Raw genomic sequence first — 25,704 nt, 5'->3', positions numbered from 1 at the left:
GGGGGTCGTCTTATACGCCCAGTCGTCTTATACGCCGGAATATACGGTATTTAAAATATATGTAAACACATACAATTAAGAAGTACATTTCTCCCAGGCTAAGATGAGCCATAAATTACTTTTCTCCCACGTTCCTGTCTCTTACGGTAGGTAGTAGAAATCTGACAGAACCGACAGGTTTTGGACTAGCCCATCTCCTCATGGGGGGGGGGGGGGTTCACAGGGATTTCTTTATTTTCAAAATGCACTTACTAAATGGCAGTTGCTCCGTCCAACTGCCAGAAAAGTGTAAGGGTACGTTTCCACTTGAGCGGCGCGATTTGCTCGCGGAAACCGCGTCAACGAATCCGCATGCGGTTGCGGATTCGTTGACGTTTCCATGCAGATTTTCACACGGAATTGCCCGCGGTTTTAACGACGCGATTTTAACCATGTCAATGCTGGCAAGCATTGACATGGGTTTTTAGACGAAATCGCACGCGGAAACGCCGGGAAAACCGCAAGACTAAAGAGCTTGCGGTTTTCCTATTTAGTTACATTACCGACGATTTGCGTGCGGCGTGCGAATTCTGACGGCTCTGCTGTGCAGATATTTTTTCTGCATAGCGAGCCGCACAGAATTCCTGACAAGTGCAAACGGCGCCATCCACTAGTATTGGTTGAGCGAATCTGCATGCAGGAAACGCATGCAGATTCGCTCGAGTGGAAACGAGCCCTAAGTGTACGATGAGCAGGGAGGCTGGCCAGCATCTTTGTATACATTTTTTTTCATGGAATGTCTTTATAAAGAATAAAGGCCATGCTGAGAATCCCCCATGAAGAGATGGACTAGCCCAAAACGCTGTTGGTAATGTCAGATTTCTACTACTTACTGTAAATGCCAGCAACATAGGAGAGAAGTAATTTATGGCTCATCTTACTCGGGAAGAAACGTACTTCTTAAGGGGGCCATACGCTAGCCGACCAACCAACCAATCGACCATTCAATTCGATTATTATAATCGAATTGGATGAAAATTGGTGCTGCCAAGTGCATGCCTGACCGACAAAGCGACCTTTTTCGGGAAAAATTGGCCGCACGGTCGATTGCACATGCTGGAAGATGTAGGGCCGAAGTTGGTTGGTCGGGTGCGCGGCGGTACAGCGGCCGAATTGCGAGCGAGCGACGAGACGACGAAACACCCGCCGCTGCCTCCGCAATGTATAAATGTATGTAGTGTAGTGCATTTATGCATTACCTGTCCGGTGTCTGCCTCCACGCGGTTTCCATCCATCTCACGGGTTCCGCATACACGCCGGCGGCGATATGTCTGACGTCGCGAAGGCACATAACGTCAGACGCTATGTGCTGCTAGCGTGTATGTGGCTGTTACCCGGCGAGATGGACTGACACCGTGCGGAAGCTGCTACAGGACAGGTAATGTATAAATGCACTACACTACATACATTTATACATTTTGGGAGCAGCGGCGAGGCGGACTCGGTGGCTCAGCCAATTCCCTGATGATTTCATGCTGAAATCGGACGGGAATCGGCCTGTAGTGTATGGGCAGATTCGACTGGAGACAAATTTATCTCTAATCAGATTCGATTAGAGATAAATTTGTCTCTTGGTTGAATCTGCCCATGATCGTTCTAATATATGGGCACCTTTTATTTGTATGTGTTTTAGGATTTAACATTTACGATTTTTGTGACCGTTCCTCTTTAAACAAAACTTTATTATTCTTACCAGGGATCAGACTTCCATCTGTAGCCCTGCCCCTTAAAGGAAGAGGTCATGGGTGCTTCTTTAGGACCAATCAGAGAAGCGCCTGTGACCTCTTCTCCTCGCTCACTTTCACTGGCAAAGCATTTTTGGGAATCGCCAGCGACTGCCGGTGACTCAAATCGCTGCCAAAAAGAGCTAGTGTGTCCCAGCCCTAAAAGACACTATTAGAAGTTACACATAAGCCACTGGAGGAAGCCCCAAAATAAGTATTAATTCTTTTACATCCTTCCTCGCAGGTTACCTTTTTTAAAGGACACATCTGAGCTCATTGAAAATAAAAAAAAAATTCCACTTGCCTGGGGCTTCCTCCAGCCCCTGCCAGCTGTCATGTGCCCTCGCTGCTGCTCCGCTCACCGCCGGTGGCCCGGAGTCCCCTCTGGCGCAAGATGTCCACTGCACCTGCGCGAGCGGCTCTCAGCATCGCACTGACATCATCCGGACTGTATGGCGCAGGCACAGTAGTTCTGCGCCTGCACAGTGCAGTTCGGATGATGAAAGCGCTATCAGTGAGCCGCACGCTGGAGCGCAGGAGAAGCTGACCCAGAAGCCGTCCTGGCGAGGTCGGCATCTCCACCGGAGGGGACTGGGAGCCACCAGAGCTGATGCGAGGCCGCAGGATGGATGCCAGGGGCTGGAGGAAGCCCCAGGTAAGTGGATTCTTTATTTTTAAAGTGCCCGGACCTTCCCTTTAAGGCCCGTAATGACATGCAGGTATTCTAAAACATAGTTTTCGATTACAATTACCAATGATAGAGATGTTGAATGCAATAAAAGTCCATAAGTCACGAGATGTTGGTAAACATGGCCTAATGCGTGTTTCACTGCTTCGAAAACCGCCACTTCTTCAGAGGCAGAGCGCTACAAATTAAAAGTTGTGACAAATGGCAATTAAAACATTGTGCAGTGCTGTACTGTACGTCAACAATCACGAAGGCATCCTTATAGTCTGGTCAAGCCATTAACCAAAATGTATTAAATAGCCAGGGAATTCACTGGAATAATATTCAGTGTGTGAGGTGGTCTGTAGGTCAGTGCCCATTCTGGACAGTCTTCAGAGTACAGCAGTTGTAGAGTGAAGATGTGTGCATAATAATACTGTGGCCAGAGTCCGCTGGTGTTGTCAGACTTCTCTAGCAAGCTTAGTGTATGCGACGGCTCCTCATAATAGCAGCTGCACAGCTTACTGCGGGAAAAAAAGCTTTGCAGCCCGTGCAGCGTCAGTTTGTGCATTGTCCGAATCGTAGTGGAAAAGTTCCAGCTTTTAAACTGCTAAAAAAAAAGTGCTACACGCATGTATCAGGGCTGCGCAAAAGATTGGCAGTTTTGTGACTAAAAATTACCTCACCCTTTCAATGTGCAGACGGGAATTTCTGTAATCCCCAAGTTGTATCACTTTTCTAGTCTGGCATCTGTACTCTTTGTTGCACCAGTTATGGTTTCCCCAGCCCCTGTTTTGCCAGGTGATTACCCCGACTGATTTTCCTTACCACCCTGCTATCACAGTGCAAGCCCCCTATCTGTCAGCAGTCACAGGTGGTCTGAGTGTTGTGGCACTCGAACTTTGGCAAGTTTTTGCATATGGACCACTATTGGCCACATCTATTTTTTATCTGTCAAAATACAGCTTCACCACAACAGAGAACTTTATAGTCTGCATTGGATTAGCTCCTCCAAGGGAACCGTTGGGGACATGACTGTGAACTCTGTGAAGTGCTGTGGAATATGTTTTCCACACCTTTACAAGCTGAGCGTCTGGCAGGAAACACAGACACTCCCTGTCTGGACAAAGCTTGATGCGATCAGTGTGCTGAGCACTTGTCTTTAAATATACCAAGTAAGCAATCAGAAGTAATATGTGTCAGTAATCCTAACAATTAGTACAGCAGAACTGATGGGATTACTTATTTTTTCAATGTAGGCTGAATTTCACTTCAAAAGGTACCGGTCAGGTTTTGTAAGCTGCTATTTATTATACTACAGACCATTTCCTACACAGTCTCCAGCCTAAACTACACCTGAACTGAGTGGGATATGGTGGCTGCCATATTTATTTATTTTTAAACAGTAAAGGTGCTTGTACAGCAGACGACCAAGAGACCTTTTTCTTTCTGAGCGGGTCTGATCTGTCAGCTGTCCATACACTACAGGCTGATTCCCAATCGATTTCAGCATCAAACCACTCAGGAATCGCATCCACCACCTCTGGCGCTGCGCCCCCCCCCATGTAAAATGTACCCCCCAGTGCCTTGTGCAGTATACTTTACCTGTCAACTCTGCTGCTGGCTCCACCCACATACACACGCCCCGCATAGTTGCTGGCGTAACGTAGGCACGTGTGGCGCGTGCATGTGAACAGAGCATGAAGCCAGCAGCGGACGCCGACAGGTAAAGTATACTGGCATCGGGAGGCAGGTTTTACACTAGGGAGGTGCAGCTCCAGGGTTTTTAGTCGCCCGTCCCGACATCTCACGCCCTTAGCGCTGCGCCCCCGAGCAAGCACGTCTGCCCTACATCTTGCAGCATGCAATTTTGTCCCGAAATTGGTCGCATCGTTGTTTGGGCACGCTCTTGGCGGCACTGATCTTTCATCCGATCCAATTAGAATAATCAAATTGGATGGTCCGTTGGCCACCACGTTGCTTGATGTATGGTTGCCGGGCAGTTCTGCTGATCTCTTTGGCATCAGTAGTGTCTGAATCGCACACCTGCAACAAGCATGAAGCTAATCTTGTCAGATTTTTGTTAAATGGGCTTGTTCAAGGTCTATGGCTAAAGGTAGCCAAGCACCTATAAATGGCTTCCAGATCAACCAGCCGATAGATCCATCTCTGAGGGATCTATTGGCTGCCCACGCACAAATATTCAATCAGCATGGTCCCTCCTCCTCCCTGTGTTAGGTGACAAAAAATGCTGTAGTTCAAACACTAGAGGTCTGGCAGTGAACACTCCAGCAGCATACATTTCAGACCTCTAGTGTTTGAACTTCAGCTTGTGTCACGCGATAGGGTGAGAAGACATGGAGCAGGAGCCACGCGCATTGAGTGAAGATACTGGATACTGGAGGACACTCGCCAGATGGACAATGAGAGTACTGCCAACACTCTGCATGGATCGTCGCCAAGGCATGCCCGACCTGCCGCCATTCCAGTGAAAATTTTCCGTCTTTTGCCATCGACCAAAATTTAGGTTGAAAAGTTATTGATTTCTAGCCGATTAGAACACAGTGAACAAATCTACCGAATATCGACAGGTAAAATTGTCTAGTGTATGGCCCGCTTAAAGAAAACCTGTAACATAAAAAAGTGCCCCTGGTGGGGTAACTTACCTCGGGAGGGGGAAGCCTCAGGGTCTTATAGAGGCGTCCCCCTCCATCCCACTGTGGTCTCGCTGGGCCCATCCGAAAGGCGGCCATGTAAATATTTACCTCTCCAGCGCAGGCTCAGTAGCGGCTCTCGGCCCGGGATCAGGTGGAAATAGCCCAGTGTTCTCCCCAGGCTCTTTTAGCCGGGTGCTCCACCCGGCTAGTTTTGGTGACCACCCGGGCTGTCATCGGCTCACCTCCTCCTATGCTGTAAGCAGAGTTGCTCACAGAAGCACTGGCCCTGCATTCTCATCTCGCCCCACCCGGCTACTTTTTAATGCTACCCGGCTACTATTTCATGCCACCCGGCTGGAAAACATTTCTGGGGAGAACACTGTAGCCGATCGCTGTCAGGTCCGCTCTACTGCGCAGACGCAAGTCGCCTGTGCAGTAGAGCAGACCCGACTGGGATCGGCTGTCTCCGCCTGATCCCGAGCCGAGAGCTTCTACTGCGCCTGTGCTGGAGTCGGGGAAGGTAAATATTGCGCTACATATTGCACCTGTGGCTTTGGAGGGGCCCAGCGAGATCACCGTGGGACGGAGGACAACGGGGGAAGCCTCTATAGGATCCAGAGGCTTCCCCCTCCCGAGGTTTTTGGGGGGTTACAGAGTCACTTTAAGAGTATTAGAAACAGGCTCAGCAGGACAGCTAGGCAATCTCCATTAATAAAAAGGAAATAAATGTCAGCCTCCATGATATGGCATTTTCTGTTGAGCTCCTGTCCTGTGGTGCCTTACAATGTGTAATTGTGTTTTTGTATTTCCCTGTGCCCTCAGTGTGTCCGGACCTTGTAGACAAATACCTCGAAGAGACCTCCATTCACTACGTGACGCCGCGAACGCACAGCAGCGGCGAATCCAGCACGGAGCACCCACACACTCCTGGTAAGAGACGCTCGCTTGTCCCCAGAGGAAATCTGGAGGTTTGCCCATACGCACTGTTCTCACTGTACTATCTCCGTCTCTCACCAGCCTCACCCCATCACCCGATGGTGTGCTCCTCCCAGTCCGGACCCCAGATATTCATGAAGAGGCCTGGGCGGGGCAGACCGCCCCTCAGCAGCCAGAAGAAGAGGAGGAAATCCATCACACCTGACCCAAAAGAAAAGCAGACGTGCGGTAAGTGGTCACGCGCTAAACTCGTCACGGACACACACATCCTTCTCCTTCGTTTAGTTGGGTCTGACTCTTTGTAACCATATGTACTTCTGCACGGCAGATGCTTCTTTCAGCTGTTGCATAGGCATGTTCATAGCTTCACCTATGCAGTCTATCCATTGTAGCCTCTGCCATCCTATTCTTCTTTTAGGCTGTAGACACACTTGAGTGCTTTCTGAGAGTTTTTCTGACCATCAGCGCTTTCTGAGTATTAAAAAAACCCCGCTCCCATTGACTTAAATTACAATCGTGGTAGTATCACCACGATCGCAATTTTGAAAGCTTGTGGTGATTTTATCACCATTTTAATGAGTCAATGGTAGCGGTTTTAAAAAAAGCTCTCAAAGCAGTGGGAGAGATTTATCAACGCATTACAGACAGTTTTTTCTTAATCTGTTCTAACCAGCAGGGAGAACAATTCTGCATGATAAGAACCTTCTTAAATCCTAGTAATAGTGGCAGTTTAGCGTGGATTTCTAGAGCTGCACTACAGTTAAGAGAAGTGCAAATCCATCCCTAAACTGGCGCAGATTAAGTGCTTGAAAGCAGTTCTACAGATGTAGAACTGCAGGCTAGACATGATTGCAGAGTGCAGGCTATACATGATTTGTGATGTGCCCCTCCCCCCTGCTGAATTCCTCCTCAGAGCCTGCTGCTATCAATACAGCAGGTGTGTTGGTTACCTCAGCAACAGCAATTCCCCTCACACACTGCACTGTCTGAGAGACCTTCCTAGCTCCTCCTATTATACAACAGTTTTAGAAGAAATCTGCACTATCTAATGATTACTTAGGATGTTACATAGTTACATAGTTATTTTGGTTGAAAAAAGACATACGTCCATCGAGTTCAACCAGTATAAAGTACAACACCAGCCTGCTCCCTCACATATCCCTGTTGATCCAGAGGAAGGCGAAAAAACCCTTACAAGGCATGGTCCAATTAGCCCCTAAAGGGAAAAATTCCTTCCCGACTCCAGATGGCAATCAGATAAAATCCCTGGATCAACATCATTAGGCATTACCTAGTAATTGTAGCCATGGATGTCTTTCAACGCAAGGAAAGCATCTAAGCCCCCTTTAAATGCAGGTATAGAGTTTGCCATAACGACTTCCTGTGGCAATGCATTCCACATCTTAATCACTCTTACTGTAAAGAACCCTTTCCTAAATAAATGGCTAAAACGTTTTTCCTCCATGCGCAGATCATGTCCTCTAGTCCTTTGAGAAGGCCTAGGGACAAAAAGCTCATCCGCCAAGGTATTATATTGCCCTCTGATGTATTTATACATGTTAATTAGATCCCCTCTAAGGCGTCTTTTCTCTAGACTAAATAAACCCAGTTTATCTAACCTTTCTTGATAAGTGAGACCTTCCATCCCACGCATCAATTTTGTTGCTCGTCTCTGCACCTGCTCTAAAACTGCAATATCTTTTTTGTAATGTGGTGCCCAGAACTGAATTCCATATTCCAGATGTGGCCTTACTAGAGAGTTAAACAGGGGCAATATTATGCTAGCATCTCGAGTTTTTTTATTTCCCTTTTAATGCATCCCAAAATTTTGTTAGCTTTAGCTGCAGCTGCTTGGCATTGAGTACGATTATTTAACTTGTTGTCAATGAGTACTCCTAAGTCCTTCTCCAAGTTTGATGTCCCCAACTGTATCCCATTTATTTTGTATGGTGCTAGACCATTAGTACGTCCAAAATGCATGACCTTACATTTGTCAACATTGAATTTCATCTGCCATGTATGTGCCCATATAGCCATCCTATCCAGATCCTGTTGCAATATGACACTATCTTCCTGAGAGTTAATGATTCTGCACAATTTTGTATCATCTGCAAAAATAGCAACATTGCTCACTACTGCATCTACTAGGTCATTAATAAATAAATTGAAGAGCACTGGACCCAGAACAGACCCCTGTGGGACCCCACTGCTAACAGTCTCCCATTTTGAGTATGATCCATTGACCACAACTCTTTGTTTTCTGTCCATTAGCCAGTTCCCTATCCATGAACACAGACTCTTCCCCAGTCCTTGCATCCTCAACTTTTGCACCAGACTTTTGTGGGGAACAGTGTCGAAGGCCTTTGCAAAGTCCAAGTATATCACATCTACAGCATTCCCAATATCCATATTAGCATTCACTACCTCATAAAAGCTGAGCATGTTAGTCAAACAGGACCTGTCTTTAGTAAACCCATGTTGATGCTGAGAAATAAGATTATTTTCTACTATGAAGTCATGTATAGTATCTCTTAGTAACCCCTCAAATAGTTTGCATACAACTGATGTTAAACTTACAGGTCTATAATTTCCTGGATCAGATTTTTTGCCCTTCTTAAATAATGGGAAAACGTGGGCTGTACGCCAATCCACTGGGACTCTGCCAGTTGCAAGAGAGTCACAAAAGATAAGATAAAGGGGTTTATCTATAACTGAACTTAATTCCCTTAGGACCCTTAGACAGTTCTGCATGGATTTCTAAAAACCTACTAATATTTTGTCTCAGACACTCTTGATAAATCTGGCCCAGTGAGTTTACAGCCTTATTATGTTTAGGGTGATTTCAGACTGTGGCTGCACTGCCAAAATCAGGCCTTCTGGGACTACCACGTTAGTTGATAGGTTGCAAAGGTTTCTCATGTGGAACAAGCTTATCTAAACACGCGGCAATATGCATTCAATGGGAGAGGGTCGCACTTCCCACCTCCACACTACAATGCAGAGCGTACGATTAGGGCTGAGCCAGTCATGTGACTTGACATTGTGACCGGCATTTGACCCGTGAGGTGACACTGTGGGCCAGATTTATCAAAGCATTACTGACAGTTTTTTCTTCTTAATCTGTTCTAACCAGCAAGAAGCACCTTCTTAAAGGGAATGTCCAAGCAAAATAAAAAAAATGAGTTTCACTTACCTGGGGCTTCTACCAGCCCCATGCAGCCATCCTGTGCCCTCGTAGTCACTCACTGCTGCTCCAGTCCCCCGCCGCCAGCTTGCTGACCTTGGAGGTCGGCGGGACGCATTGTGTACATTTTTACGCATTCCCGCTAGTGCAGGAACATTAACACATACATTTTTACGCGTTACTGGTTCAATGCGTACATTTTTACACATTGAACCAGTAATGCGTAAAAATGTATGTTAATGTTCCTGCACTAGTGGGAATGCGTAAAAATGTACGCAATGCGTCCCGCCGACCTCCAAGGTCGGCAAGCTGCCAGCGGGGGACTGGAGCAGCAGTGAGTGACTACGAGGGCACAGGATGGCTGCATGGGGCTGGTAGAAGCCCCAGGTAAGTGAAACTCATTTTTTTTAATTTTGCTTGGACATTCCCTTTAAATCCTAGGTAATGGCGGTAGTTTAGCGTGCATTTTTAGAGCTTCAATACAGTTAAGAAAAGTGCAAATCCATCCCTAAACTGCTGCAGATTAAGAAGTGTTTAATAGCAGTTCTACAGATAGTGCAGACTACACATGATTTGTGATGTGCCCCTCCCGCCTGCTGAATTCCTCCTCAGAGCATGCTGGTATCAATACAGCAGGTGTATTGGTTACCTCAGCAACAGCAATTCCCCTCACACACTGCACTGTCTGAGAGACCTTCCTAGTTTACTACAGTTTAAAAAGGAATCTGCACTATATAGTGATTTTTTAGTATGTCTGAGACAGTTCTGCACGGATTTCTAAAAACCTACTAATATTTTGTCTGACACTGTTGATAAATTTCCCCCTGTGAGTGGGCAATCCAGCGGGAAAAAGGGTGGTATGGTGCAGAGCGAGGCATTTAGGACCCGGGGGGAGCTGGACAGGCAGATGGGAGTATCCGGAGTGGGTGGGTGCTATAAGGTTTATAGTAGGGAAACGCGTAGGGTTTATAGGTGGGGTGTTGTGCGTTTCATTAGCAACTCTATCTGGGTAATAGGGAGAACCTATGTAGTGAGCTAAACTCATTGGCTTCATTACTAGGGCTCTGTAGATGGAAACCGTATTTTTACAGGCTGATGGTTTTTAGTAGTCGGAATAAATGTTATGTTTTAATCTCTCTTGCAAAGGTATAGATTTGTGTGTATTACATTAAATCAGCTGTGTTGTTGCATTAAACAATACCAGTTGCCTGGCAGCCCTGCTGATCTATTTGGCTGCAGTAGTGTCTGAATCACACCAGAAACAAGCATGTAGCTAATCTTATAAAACCACTTCAGCGCTAAATGGTACTCCAATATTTCATTCCATCTCCAACACCCTTCAAAGTGCAGGCTTACCGGCTTCCAGAAAGACCCAAATCATAAGGTCTAAACGTTTGTATGGTAACCACCAAGATCAGTTTCCAGGATTAGTCTCAAACTTCCATATGCCCGCCGTCCTCTTTAATAGAGCATAGATGCTCCCAGCATATGTTTTTCCAGAAGATATAGACACCAGTTCAACTGGAATAAAGTTTTCATTCAAAAAGCAATCTGACAACGCGTAATGGAATTAAATATTGGAGTACTACCATTTAGAGCTGAAGTTGTTTTATTGGATCTGAATGTAGTCTTTCTGAGGACCTTAACTTTTGGCAAGCTTATTGGACTCTTGTTCTTTGGCTTTTGTGTGGATATTATATCCATTTATATGTAGCTAATCTTGTCAAATCTGACAATATTGTCAAACACCTGAACTGCTGCATGCTTGTTAAAGAGAATCTGTACTCTAAAATTCTTACAATTAAAAGCATATCATTCTATTCATTATGTTCTCCTGGGCCCCTCCGTGCTGTTTCTGCCACTCCCTGCTGCAATCCTGGTTTGTAATTGCCAGTTTTAGGCAGTGTTTACAAACAAAAGACATGGCTGTTACCAGCTTGTGATAGGCTGTGGAGAGGGTGTGTATAGCTTCTGCCAATAACAGCAGACAGCACATTCCTGCCTGAGCCCGACAGAGCCGACAGAAGAGAGATTAGATTAAATAGCAGAGATAACACAGCCACTGTGCAACTAGAAAAGGCTGCAGTAAGCCGGACCACCTTTGAACAGGCATAGGAACTTATAGGATAGAAGAAATAAGGCTGAAAATTTTGTTAGTCTCTTTAAGGGTCTATGGCTAAAATGTATTACAGGCAGAGGAACCCTAGGACAGCCAGGCAACTGGTATTGCTTAAAGGAAGCATCCGAGCAGCTAAAAAAAGCTCCACTTACCCAGGGCTTCCTCCAGCCCCTGGCAGCCGCTGTGTCTCTCACCACAGCTCTGGTGTCCCGGGATCCCCTCCGTTTCAGAAGTCGCTGTCAATCACGCTGACGTGGTTCAGGGTCAGGGTGTACTGGCCACTCCAGACCATGTGAGCGTGATTGACAAGCTTATTGGACACTCTTGCAAGCACAGTGAAAGCTGACCTGGCGAGGTCGGGTTCTGAAACGGAGGGGATCCCGGGACACTGGAGCTGCGGCATGGGACGTAGCAGCTGCCAGGGGCTGGAGGAAGCCCTGGGCAAGTAGAGCTCCTTTGTTTTTTAAGCTGCTCCACAGCCCTCTTGCTACAGTTGTTCTTTTAAGTCTCACCTCTCCGACGGTGCAACTCCAGGGCTCCTCCGTTGTCCACCATCACTGCAAGGTCCTGTTCCACGTGACAGTGGCGCATGTGTGACATCACAAAACGTGTCGGCTCACGTAGTACCAGTGCTCTTGGTTACACTAAACACCGGAGGAGGCCAGGACTTGTGCCGGCTGATAGCTGGGACTTTAAAGGATAACAGAGGTGACATGATGAGATAGACATGTGTATGTACAGTGCCTATCACACAAATAACTATGCTGTGTTCCTTTTTTCCTTTATCTGCCTGAAAGAGTTAAATATCAGGTATGTAAGTGGCTGACTCAGTCCTGACTCAGAAGTGACTGCAGTTTGACCTCACTGATAAGAAATTCTCCTTTTTATCTCTTTCTTGCTCTCAGAAGCCATTTTCTGCTAGGAAAGTGTTGGAATTTCTCACATACACATGTCTTATCTCATCATGTCATTTCAGGTATCCTTTAACCACTTAAGTCCAACTGGACGAACATTCTCGTCCAGTTGGGCTGCGCGCACTCCTGAGGGCGCTCCCGTGCGCACTCCCGCCGCCGGCCGTTAGCCCAGCAATCAATGAAGGGATTATAGATCCCTTTCATTGATCAAAGTCCCCCGCAGAAAAGCCGACAGCGTCTCATCAGACGCTGCGGTTTTTCTGAGTTACAAAAAGTTCCCAGTCTTCATTCTTCTTCCTGGAAGCGTAGGATCACGTTTCCAGGGCTTTTTCACTGTGGCCATCTTGTGGCCAAATAGTAAAACTACACACATCCATTTTTTAATAAATACATTTTTTTTACATTTAAAATTAGCTGTTTATCTCCCACACCAAAAATTACCCACATACAATTTGTAATACCAAAAAAAAAAAAAAAAACCCACGAATGGTTACCTAAGGGTGTGAACTTTTTAAATATGCATGTCAAAGGAGTATATTAATATAATTTTTTGAATTATGGGCTTGTACATATTCATGGACGCAAATTGAAAAAAATGCACCTTTATTTCCAAATATATCGGCGCCATACATTAAGATAGGGACATAATTTAAGTGGTGTAATAAGCGGGACAAATGGGCAAATAAAATACATGGGTTTTAATTACGTTAGCATGTATTAATTTCAAACTGTAATGGCCAAAAACTGAGAGATAATAATTTTTTACATTTCTTTCTTAATATTCCTGTTAAAATGGATTTAGAATAAAATAATTCTTAGCAAAATGTATCACCCAAAGAAAGCTTAACAAGATATAGACCAATTCATTGTGATGAGTAGTGATAAAGTTATTGGAAAATGAATGGGAGGTGAAAGTTGCTCAGATGCAAAAAATAAACAACCCTGTGGGCTTAAAGAGAATCTGTACTCTGAAATTCTTACAATAAAAAGCATACCATTCTATTCATTATGTGCTCCTGGTCCCCTCTGTGCTGTTTCTGCCATTCTCTGCTGCAAACCTGGCTTGTAATTGCCAGTTTTAGGCAGTGTTTACAAACAAACTAACCAGCTTCTAATAGGCTCAGCTAAGCAGAGTGTGTTAGTCACACAGAGCCTGCAGGGGGTGTGTACAGCTTCTAGCTAATCACAAGCAGCCCTGCACATTCCAGTCTGACTGCCTCAGCCTGACTGTGCCGACTATAGAGAGAAGATTAGATCATATAACAGAGATAACACAGCTACTGTGCAATTAGGAAAAGCTGCAGTAAGCCAGACCACATTAGAAAAGGCATAGGAACTTATAGCATAGAAGAAATAAAGATAAACAATTTGTTACAGAGTCTCTTTAAGTGGTTGAAACACTCAGCAGGGGGGCATGGCCCAGCAGTGGCAGCAGGATGATTCCCAATATATTTGGAAGTCACTGTGCAGTGTGTGGCCAGGCAATAGATCCCTCTCTGATCACATTTGATCTATCTGGTCGATCTGACCATACATCGAGTGTTTGGCCAGCTTCACTCTGGGGTTTATTTTAACGTAACGTTTTGAGGATGGATAACCATTGGTATCTTATCAGCTGGGTGGATGACCTCTTCTCTGGTTCCTCTTGCAGATATCCGCCTGCGGGTACGGGCAGAGTACTGCCAACACGAGACAGCACTACAGGGCAACGTCTTCTCCAACAAACAGGACCCTCTGGAACGACAGTTCGAGCGCTTCAACCAGGCCAACACCATCTTAAAGTCCCGGGATTTGGGGTCCATCATATGTGACATCAAATTCTCCGAGCTCACCTACCTGGACGCCTTCTGGCGTGACTACATCAACGGCTCTCTACTGGAGGCGCTGAAAGGCGTCTTCATCACGGACTCCCTCAAGCAGGCCGTAGGCCACGAGGCCATCAAGTTACTTGTCAACGTGGACGAGGAAGACTATGAAATCGGCCGTCAGAAACTGCTTCGGAACTTGATGATGCAGACCACGCTGTGACACCAATAGAAACTTTTTTTTTTCTTTTTCTTTTTTTGTTTTAATTATGGGAGGGGTCACATAGGCCAGGGCGGAGCTAAAATTAGACTTGGCGCCACTTGGTACATATGTGGCTCTAAAAACCGGATCCATCACCCAAATGCATTTTTTTCAGTCCTTTTTTTGATAAAAACAAAACAAAAAAAGATATATAAATCTATATATGAGGTAAGCACTGTGTTGCTGGAGGAGTAGACCGGCCCCATCATGCTATCATCCTGCTGCGCCTATAATATAATTATATTTATGTACTTGTATAGATATATATGCGGACTGCATCCAGTCCAGTAAGAACTACGCCTGTAGGGTCTACAGCAAAACTGTACGAATCATTGTAACGTGCATACCGTTTCCCTCTCTCATCATGGTCGCTCCTCTTCCTACCAGTCAGGTGACGCGACCCATAACAGCGCTAAATGCCCCCGGTCAAACCGTGTCATGTGTTTGTAAACCCCCCTCTTCCCTTTCCCTGTGTGTCTTTTTTAAAGATAAGAAAAAAAAATAGCACCCAATCGTGCATCTTTTTTATTTTGAAATCTTTAATAAAAATAAATAGCACTTCCAAATCACGAGGACGGCGGTTGCATGTGGCTTGTTGACGTTTAAAGGAGTCTGTTGGTATGGACTGGTGAAAGCTGTTGGCCAAATTCTGTCTGAACAATAAGTTTTCTAGAATGTTTTCACATCTATAAAATAAATTGTGGAATGAACAACAAAGTAAATCTAGAGCGGAACAACATAAAGTTACTCGCCTATGTCCGTGCCCTTGTTCCTGCGCTTCTCCGCATCTTCAGAACTCATCAGTGGTCTTCAGAAGTACTTGTGTCCTCTTATACTTCCAAAGACGGGAGCATCCGTACTGCGCATGCACGAGCTCTGACTTCTGCTCGTCTTTGGAAGCGTTTCCGGGATGGGGATACTTCTGATTGCTGCCCGACAGAGGGCCAAAAACGTATTCGACCAAGCTTGTCAAAGAACATCACTGGGACCTGCCGCTGGAACAAGGTGACAGAGAGAGGGCCAGGATGCCACTATGGGAAACAGGCTTCCCTATCCATAGGCGAGTAACTTTATTTTTGTGCTACTTTGGTCTTACTTTAAATAAAAAACAAACACAGAATATAAATTCCAAAAGGCCCAAGAATCCAGCAACCATATTGTGATTGTGAAAGTGGCATTGCCTTAATCTTCTTGTAACCATGATCACCTCGTTTTAAGAATATTTGTTACATACCTCACTGTCAATCTTTAAAAAAAAAAAAAAAATCAAAAATGATAAAAAAAAACAGACAAACACTACTTTTTGTTAATCTTTTGGAAGCCTGCTTTTTGAACGTAGCCTCATGCAACCGCTGCTCCTCCATTGGTTAAAAAAAAAGAAAAAACAGAAAGAAAAACAGGATGTAGAATGATCTCATTGTTGGCCATTTAGTTTGTTTTTACGAGTAAATATATTTTCTGCAGAGTCTCTGCTGTAATGGCAAAGTTTTTTTTTCAAGCAAGTGGAAGGAGGAAAAAAGAAAAGAAAAAGATAACCGGATTCCCACCATCCTTGGCAATTTTGGGCACTTACTGTTGGTGTTTTTGAAATTCTAATCCTGCTCGGTGTCATGAAGATGTAAAGTTACTATAAGGAAAAACTCCAAAAATGACCAGTAGTTTGTGTGCAAGGACGCAAGAACCTAGCAAGTTTTTGATGGAGAAATTGCGCCTTAGTGTTGACTCGAACAAGTCGATGTATGTGGTGTTGTCCAGCCTCAAGTCTGTCGTCCCTCGTCAGTGTTACGTTCTGTTCTTTCTGTTTTTCTTTTTGTTTGTTTTTTTTTTCCTTTGTTTTTTTATGTTTTGCCCTCTTGGCTGCTTTTCTGAAAAGTGGGGAGAAAATTTTGAAATTTGCAATATTTGCCCTCCTATTTCAAAGACTTTTATTATGCGACCACTCACTGAATGACCCCCATGTGTGCTGGAATAAAATCTAATGTGTTATCTCGTTTTTCGATACCGGTTTTTGGAAAGTTTGCAATCTTTGAGCAGCTGGTAAGTTCGAATACAAAATAAAATTGTCGCAAGTTGTGGATCTCGACAGAGTGAAAAATGTACTGTTGTTTGGTGTTTTTTTTATTATTTTAATTTATACATTGGGTTTCAAGAGATCTTTTTGTGACAAAAAAAAATCGGGAAGGGAATGACCTTCTGAATTCTAACCTGTTGATGTGTAGCCATCCCTTTCTGGGTCAAGGCAATGTAAGGGGTCTCTGGCCGTGGGCTAGAGAAGCTGTGTTTTGCCAGCAGCCAAAATAATCTTCAAGATTAATTCGAAATCTTTTATAGGTTAAAAAATAGAACTCAGAATATTTCCCAGAAAACTTTTTTTTTTCCAGATGTTGCTACTCTTGATCTACAGTATTAACCTGTTAACCTGCTGAGCAGTCTGGACAGCTCAGCTTGTCCAGTCCCGCCGGAGCCTGCCGCTCAGGCCCTGCTGGGCCGATTTGGCTCAAATAAAAAGCAGCACACGCAGCCGGCACTTTGCCAGCCGCGTGTGCTACCTGATCGCCGCTGCAGCGCGGCGAAAGAGGGTCCCCCCCAGCCGCCTGAGCCCAGCGTAGCCGGAACAAAAAGTTCCGGCCAGCGCTAAGGGCTGGATCGGAGGCGGCTGACGTCCATGACGTCAGGCCGCTCATTGTGGCCTTTCCGTGTTACTTCTGGCCGCCGGAGGCGATCGGAAGAACGCCTCCGGAGCGCCCTCTAGTGGGCTTTCATGCAGCCAACTTTCAGTTGGCTGCATGAAAGTTTTTTTTTTTTTATTAAAAAAAAACCCTCCCGCAGCCTCCCTGGCGATCTTAATAGAACGCCAGGGAGGTTAAAGAGAATCTATAAAACAAAAAACAGCCCCTGAGGGTACTTACCTTGGGAGGGGGAAGCCTCTGGATCCTATTGAGGCTTCCAGCACATGCGCGGTAGACCCAGACTGACACGACTGAGCAAGTTACTGGGGCTGAACGGCAGACCGCATGAGGACGGCATGGGACACAGACGTGTTTATGCAGCAGAAGGAAGCCGCGGGTGAGTATCAAATCTTTTATCCACAGCTTTGGTTTACTTTAAAGAGACTCCGTAACAAAAATTGCATCCTGTTTTTTATCATCCTACAAGTTCCAAAAGCTATTCTAATGTGTTGTGGCTTACTGCAGCACTTTCTACTGTCACAGTCTCTGTAATAAATCAATGTATCTTTTCCCTGTCAGACTTGTCAGCCTGTGTCTGGAAGGCTGCCAAGTTCTTCAGTGTTGTGGTTCTGCTATGAACACTCCTTCCAGGCCCCTCTATGCACACTGCCTGTGTGTTATTTAGATTAGAGCAGCTTCTCTCTTATCTTTTACAAGCTGGATAAATCGTCCTCTGAGCTGGCTGGGCTTTCACATACTGAAGAATTACAGACAAGGGCAAAGCTGTTTGCAGGAGAAAAAAGAGCAGCCTGAAACTTCAGTGCATGAGAACTGCAGGGAGAAAGAAACACACAAATGATCTCTTGAGATTCAAAAGGAAGGCTGTATACAGCCTGCTTGTGTATGGATGTATTTTCTATGTGTGGACATACTGTACATCAACCTACTTCCTGTTTTGGTGGCCATTTTGTTTGTTTATAAACAAACTTTTTATAACTGTTTTTAACCACTTTTAAAGCGGCGAGGAGTGGCGAAATTGTGACAAAGGGTAATAGGAGATGTCCCCTAACGCACTGGTATGTTTACTTTTGTGCGATTTTAACAATACAGATTCTCTTTAAGCTCAATCACGTAAATCTAAAATATAGTCTAAGGTTAGGGCTAAATTGTTAGTGAACCTTAAACAATATGTCCAGGCAACCTGAAAAATAAAAATCCACTTACCTGGTGCTTCCTCCAACCCTGGCAGCCGTCCTGTGCCCTCGCCGCAGCTCCGGTGGCTCCTGGTCTTCGCTGCAGAAGCCGACCTCGCCAGGTCGGCTTCTGGGGTTGGCTTCTTTCTGTGCTCCACTGTGCGGGTCACTTGGTCTGTCTGAAGTCATTAGGACTGTACTGCACAGGCCCCCTGCAGACGTCCTGTGCCTACGCCCACGATCCTTCGGTCCCCTGCAGCCATCCAGTTTGGGGTGGGGGTGGCACACCCAAGATAATAAGGTCGTTGCTTCATTGTGGACAGACCAAATTCGATCAGCTGGACAATCACTGTTCTGTCATTGAGCTACCTCAGCCTGGCGACCATATGGGCTTGAAAACCGCCATCACCTGCACTCTCACCATGGTGTGCACCAGTCCAGCACGGCCGTCACAACACAAACAGCTGTTTGTGGTGCGTTACACAGTGAGTTTGGTGTGTCAGTGTGAAGCAGTACTCTAATTACACTCCCTGATTGATGTATAGACATGCAAGATGTTTTAAAGCACTTTAGGCCTCCAATTTAGCATTCAATGTGATTTCTGCCCTTAAAATGCTGCTGTGCGTCAAATCCAGATTTTTCCCCGGGACTTTTTGCGTCTATCCCACTCCATGCAAAAACTCAGATGTTAGACCCCTTGAAACATCTTTTCCATCACTTTTGTGGCCAGCATAAATGTTTCTAGTTTTCAAAATTCGCTTCCCCATTGAAGTCTATTGCGGTTCGCGGAAGTTCACGCGAACCAAACTTTTTGCGGAGGTTTGCGAACCGAAAATCGGAGGCTCGAGTCATCTACTGAATATGTGTAAAAAAAAAAAAAAAAATCACTTACGTGGGGCTTCTCTTCTCCCTCTGCAGCCGTGCCGGTCCTCAAAGATCCTCCGGTTCCCCGCTACGGCTCAGTTTCCTCACCGCTGACTTACAAGTCAACAGCCACTTCATCTGCCCAGCCCAGGCCGTGAGCATCCTTGTTCGCGCTCCCATGGCCGTGAGCGTCCTGCGCAGGCACAGTACGAGAAAATCTCTACTGGGCCTGCGCATGGTGCTCCCAGAGATGGGAGCATGAACGAGGACGTGCGCGGCCAGGGACGAGCAGGTGGCGTGGCTATCAACTGGCAGAAGTATGAGTGGGCTGCGGCGTGGGAACAGAGGATCGTTTGGAAACAGCGAGGGCACAGGATGGCTGCGGGGGGCTGGGAGAAGCCCCAGGTAAGTGGATCTTTTTTTTTTTTCCCCACCTATCTTTCATTTTTTTGTGCTTTTCCACTGTGCGGCTAAATTCATGATTGGAACAAGTGTGCTCCCTTAGGGCTGTGACACACCAGAAAAGCTCCCCAAACGCTAGAGGTTTCAAAAGCTCTTCCCAATGTAATGCTATGATTTTATATATTTTTTTATTTTTTTACAAAACCTCATCGCTCCGGTGTGCATAGACACATAGGATAACATTAGCAGGAGGTTTCAAAAACTCAAAACGCTCAGAAAAACTCCTCTGGTGTGCACCTGGCCTCAACTGAGAGGGATTTGGAGGTTTCCTTTTAAACAATACCAGTTACCTGGCAGTCCAGCTGATCTCTGGCTGCAGTAGTGGTTGAGTCACACACCTGAAACAACCATGCTGCTAATCCAGTCTGACTTCAGTCAGAGCACTTGATCTGCATGCTTATTGAGGGGCTGTAGCTAAAAGTATTAGACACAGGATCAGCAGGAGAGCCAGGCAACTGGTATTATTTTAGAAGGAAATATCTATATTCTCAGTTTAGGTTCCCTTTAACCCTTTGTGAAATAATCAGTGAGTTAGAACGTCACATTTAAACAGTGTGTAAAGGTGGGTACACACATCTGATAAGTCTTTGGAAAATGAAAGCTCACAGACCAATTTTATCCCCTTCCATGTAGTATGAGAGCCATACCTACACAGTCTATTCTATTGAGCTGAACTCCCCATCAGATAAAAAAAATCTTTGCAGGATGCTGCACACAAAGCTGCTGTACACATGCAACAGATCAGTATCTGCAAAAGATCTGTTCCTGCAAATTGCATTCATAGTCTATATCTGCAGATTTCATACACACCTTGTTTAACGGACAATTATCTGCCGATCAGATCCATCAGGATGGATCTTCAGATAATTGTCTGATCTGCAGATGAATGTCCATTACACAAGGTGTGTATGAGATCTGCAGATATCATAGACTATAAATGCATTTTGCAGATACTGATCTGTTGCATGTGTACAGCATCTTTGTGTGCAGCATCTTGCAAAGATTTTTATCTGATTGGGAGTTCAGCTTAATAGAATAGACTGTGTAGGTATGGCTCTCATACTACATGGAAGGGGGGTAAAATTGGTCTGTGATCTTTCATTTTCCAAAGACTTTGATCTGATGTGTCTACCCACATTTAGATTATGTCAGAGGGATTACTTACTGATGGTAGAATAATCTACTTACAGCCATGCTTATTTGTAATATCTCTGACTTAACCTCCCTGGCGTTCTGGATGAGCTGAGCTCGTCCAGAGACGCTGGAGGTCACCGCTTAGGCCCCGCTGGGCCAATTGAATAATTTTTTTTTTTTCAAACACGCAGCAAGCACTTTGCTTGCTGCGTGTCCTACCTGATCGCCAATACCCGACGCGATACAGGCCCCCCCCCCCCCCCCCCCCCGAGACCCTGTGCGCTGCCTGGCCTGCCCTGCCAGGCAGCGCTGAGGGGTGGATTGGGACTCCCTGTGACGTCACGTTTGGCGCCATGGTGACGGGGGAAGCCCTCAAGGAAATCCCGTTCAGAACGGGATTTCTGGACGGGTCTTTGCGCCGGCGGCGATCGGAGGGATGCTGCAGGGAGGGAGGGGGGGGGGAGGAAATCATGTAGCTAGCGCTAGGCTCGCTACATGATAAAAAATGTGCATAAAACGTTCCTACGGCCGCAGGGCTGTGGGAATCAGAAAGCCAGGCAGGCTAGTCTAAGGGTGCATACACAGATCAGACTATAGTCTTTGGAAAATGAAAGCTCACAGACCAATCTTACCACCCTTCATGTAGTATGAGAGACATACTCTACACAGTCTATTCTATGGAGCTGAACTCCCCATCAGATAAAAATCTTTGCAAGATGCTGCACACAAACATGCTGTACAGACACAAAAGATCAGTATCTGCAAAAGATCTGGTCCTGCAAATTGCATTCATAGGCTATTCTTCATAAAGCATTCCTGCATGCGGAAATGCTAAAAACAGCCGCCTTTACCGAACACTGAGCAAAATGTGTATTCATAAAGGCTGTTTCTGCATGCGAAGCTGACTTTTCCGAGCAGAGCGATAAATTACCGCATTGTGCGGTGATTCTATGCGGAAATGTAACAAAATGTCAATTCATAAAAACTAACGCAGGCGGTATGCGGACGGGGATTACCGCTCCCCTGGATGTAGCGATAGGCATGCGGAGTATATGTAAGTGAGTGGGACAGACCTCCCAAGCAGCAGCAGAGAGAACACTGCATGGAGGGACTCGGCCAGCTTCTCCTGTTTCCGCATGCCTACCGACAGCCTACAGCGGGATATCTCCGCACTCCTATCACAACTGGCAGCATTTTTATGAATGACCACCTAGAAGGCTGAAATACCGACAGCGGTATTTTCCCGCACGGATTTTAGTTACCGACAACACTTTTATGAATGATAGCCATAGTCTATGAGATCTGCAGATCATCATACACACCTTGTTTAACAGATATTCATCTGCAGATATAATCCACCAGGATGGATTTTCAGATCTGCAGATGATTGTCTGATCTGCAGATGAATGTAAGTTAAACAAGGTGTGTATGATGATCTGCAGATCTCATAGACTATGAATGCAATTTGCAGGAATGGATTTTTGGCAGGACCAGATCTTTTGCAGATACTGATCTTTTGTGTCTGTACAGCATGTTTGTGTGCAGCATCTTGCAAAGATTTCTGTCTGATGGGGAGTTCAGCTCCATAGAAAAGACTGTGTAGAGTATGGCTCTCATACTACATGAAGGGTGGTAAGATTGGTCTGTGATCTTTCATTTTCCAAAGACTATAGTCTGATGTGTGTATGCACCTTAATGCTGGGCATACACGGCTCGACGCAGGCTTATCAATCGAGCCGCTGATGGCTCGATTGATAATATCCAACGTGTCGGATCACTGCGGGGATCGATTCCGTGCTCAGACGGACAATAGCGGCAAATCGAGCGGAAGATAAGAAGCGCCGGCGGGAATCGATCCGGGCGCAAGCTGGGATGCGGCGGGAGTCAATCTGGCGGCTAATTGGCCGTCGGATTGATCCGTGTATGCCCAGCCAGTGACAGGTGCCATACTAGCTGGTGAGGTTTTCACAAAAGGTTTATAAGCTGTCTGTATCTTGGGGGTTCCTATACACAGAGGATAAGTGTAGTTTATTGCTGAGATAAATAAAGCTAACCTGTAGTGTGATCTGTGGCCTATTATATTATGCTACTATTTTATGTTTTTTTTCAAACTGAACAGTTTATTATGATCTTTTCCTAATGAAGAACAACTGTAGAGAGAGGTATGAGGAGGCTGCTATATTTATTTCCTTTTAAACAACACTAGTTGCCTGGCTGCCCTGCCGCTCTATTTGGCTGCAGTGTTGTCTGAATCGCACCAGAAACAAGCATGCAGCTAATCTTGTCAGATCTGACGATGCCGGCTGAAAGTAATAGAGGCAGAGGATCAGCAGGATAGCCAGGCAACTCGTATTGCTTAAAAGGAAATAAATATGGCAGCCACCTCTTACAACAGTTGTCCTTAAAGGAAACACAAGGTGAAAATAAACTGGTGAGATAAACAATTGTATCTATCCGCCTCCTAAAAATGATTTTTTTAAAAATATTCCAGTTTAATTTTATTTTTACATTTACTTTTCACAGCTTTATTGTCTCTGCTCAATTGCACATGCATTAAAGTATGCCAGAGCTAAAAATCTATGAAGTTATCGGTTTCCTGCTCTCAGAAGCCATTTTCTGCCAGTACAGTGTTTTATGGCTGTAATTCCTTCTAAGTGAGGGTTACACTATAGTCCGACCCAGACAGAAATTGTCACTTGCTTACCTGATTTTTAACTCTTTCAGGCAGAAAAAGAAAAAAAGGAACACAGCATAGTTATTTGTGTGCTAGGCACTGTACATACACATGTCTATCTCATGTCACCTCGGGTATCCTTTAACCACTTGCCGACCGCGCACTCATAACGCGTGTCCGCAAAGTGGTAGCTGCAGGACCAGCGACGCACATCTGCGTCGCCGGATGCAGGCTGATTAATCAGGAAACAGACGCTCGCGTGAGCTTCCTGTCAATTCACGGCGGGGGGCTCTGTGAATAGCCTGCGGGCCGCCGATCGCGGCTCGCAGGCTAAATGTAAACACAAGCGGAAATAATCCGCTTTGTTTACATTTTTACAACGCTGCTAACAGAAGCAGCGTTGTACTAGATCAGCGATCTCCGGCCAATCAGTGGCCGGGGATCGCTGTCACATGACAGGCAGGAGCCTGTTAGAGGCTGCACAGGACAGATCCGTTCCTGTGCAGCCTCCGATCTCCGGGGCAGGGAGGGAGAAGAGGTAGAGGGGGAATCCTGCCGTGGAGGGGGCTTTGAGGTGCCCCCCCCCTCCACCCACACGCATGCAGGAGCGATCAGACCCCCCCAGCACATCATCCCCCTAGTGGGAAAAAAATCTGATCGCTCTGCCTGTTGTTTGATTTGTGCTGGGGGCTGTAGAGCCAACCAAGCACAGATCTTCTAAATCAGCGCTGGTCCTTAAGGGGGGCGGGGGTAAAGGCTGAGTCCTGAAGTGGTTAACGTCTATTGTGCACTTGATAGGCTCAATTCTGAGTTGCATATAATTTGCATTAATGAAAACGAATGCCTTTGAAAGGGGCATATGTACCGTATGGAGGATGGCGTCTGGAGCTAGTGGCGGGCGCGGATAGTTAATGTATAGTCACTGTGGCCATTAAATATTAGCACAGCTTTGGGGGTGTCATCGCTCATCCCGATATCGCTCGCTGTTACTGCCGCGCACCCAACCGACCGTGATGGCCTGACATCTTGCAGCTTGTCCAACCAGTTCATGCAACCAATTTCAGCTCGAAATTGGTGGCACTGTCGTACGGGCATGCACTTGGCAGCACTCATTTTTAATAAGGTTTGATTATAATAATCAAATTGCATGGTCAATCGACCGCCAAGTTGCCTCATGTATGGCCACTGGGGGAGATTTAGCAACGCATTACCGGCAGTTTTTCCTTCATAATCTGCTCCAACCAGCAGGGAGAACAGTTCTGAATGATAAGAACCTTCTTAACCTCCCTGGCGGTAAGCCCGAGCTGAGCTCGGGCTATGCCGCGCCGGAGGATTTCTCAGGGCCTGCTGGGACGATTCGCCCCATTCAAAGTGCTGTGCGCGCAGCCAGCACTTTGCTAGCCGCGCGCACAGCTCGATCGCCGCCGCTCTGCGGCGATCGGCCGCACGCAGTGGCGAAAGAGGGCCCCCGCCAGAGCCCTGCGCTGCCCGGACCAATGAGTTCCGGGCAGCGCTATGGGCTGGATCGAGTGCGCATGACGTCAGCTGACGTCCATGACGTCATGCCGATCGTCGCCATGGCGACAGGAGAAGCCAAACGGGAACGCGTTATATACGCGCTCCCCTGTTTGCTATTGATGCCGGCGACGATCGCACTAGAGGGCCACATGCGCCCTCTAGTGGTGTTTCATGTAGCTACCACTCTGGTAGCTTTACATGAAACAAAAAAAAAAAATACAAAAAAAAGGATTTTTGCCCATTTAAAAAAAAAAAATTAACCGCCAAGGAGGTTAAATCCTAGGCAATAGTGGCAAATTAGTATGAATTTCTAGAGCTGCACTACAGTTAATTAAGAAAAGTGCAAATCCATCCCTAAACTGGCGCAGATTAAGAAGTGCTTGATAGCGGTGATCTACAGATGTAAAACTGCAGGTAGACATGATTGCAGAATGCAAGCTAGAAATGATTTGTGATGTGCTCCTCCCACCTGCTGAATTCCTCCTCAGAGCCTGCTGCTATTACTACAGCAGGTGTGTTGGTTACCTCAGCAACAGCAATTCCCCTCACACACTGCACTGTCTGAGACTTTCCTAGCTCCTCCTATTTTACAACAGTTTTAGAAATAATCTGCACTATCTAATGCTTTCTTAATATGCCTGAGACCGTTCTGCATAGATTTCTAAAAACCTACCATAGGTTCTTGATAAATCTGGCCCTATGGATAAAACTATTAGAGGCAGAAGATCAGCAGGACAGACAACCAATGTCAGTATCCAGAGGTCTTTAAAACTGCTGATCAATTCACCATAACTGTAATATCACATCTGGCTGATCTGCTGAATTACAGCTATAAATTATTATCCTACGTGGATATCACAAGTTAGGAACGACACACAAGGAA

General features: G+C 45.8%; 1 protein-coding gene across 1 annotated transcript in view; it reads left to right on the top strand.

Moving 5' to 3' along the window:
• The window catches only part of DEDD (death effector domain containing), a 44,368-nt gene extending 27,964 nt beyond the window's left edge, over positions 1–16,404 (top strand). The window contains exons 3-5 of the mRNA XM_068252307.1: positions 5,910–6,017; positions 6,105–6,251; positions 13,892–16,404. Coding sequence (XP_068108408.1) covers positions 5,910–6,017; positions 6,105–6,251; positions 13,892–14,268 — 632 coding nt within the window. The 3' untranslated portion in view covers positions 14,269–16,404. The remainder of the gene's footprint in view (positions 1–5,909; positions 6,018–6,104; positions 6,252–13,891) is intronic.
• Positions 16,405–25,704: the final 9,300 nt, after the last annotated feature.

The sequence above is a fragment of the Hyperolius riggenbachi genome, chromosome 9 (genome assembly GCF_040937935.1).
Source record: "Hyperolius riggenbachi isolate aHypRig1 chromosome 9, aHypRig1.pri, whole genome shotgun sequence".
NCBI classification, from domain to species: domain Eukaryota; kingdom Metazoa; phylum Chordata; class Amphibia; order Anura; family Hyperoliidae; genus Hyperolius; species Hyperolius riggenbachi.
Note: the sequence above shows the minus strand (reverse complement) of the source record. Positions and strands in the feature narration are given on the sequence as shown.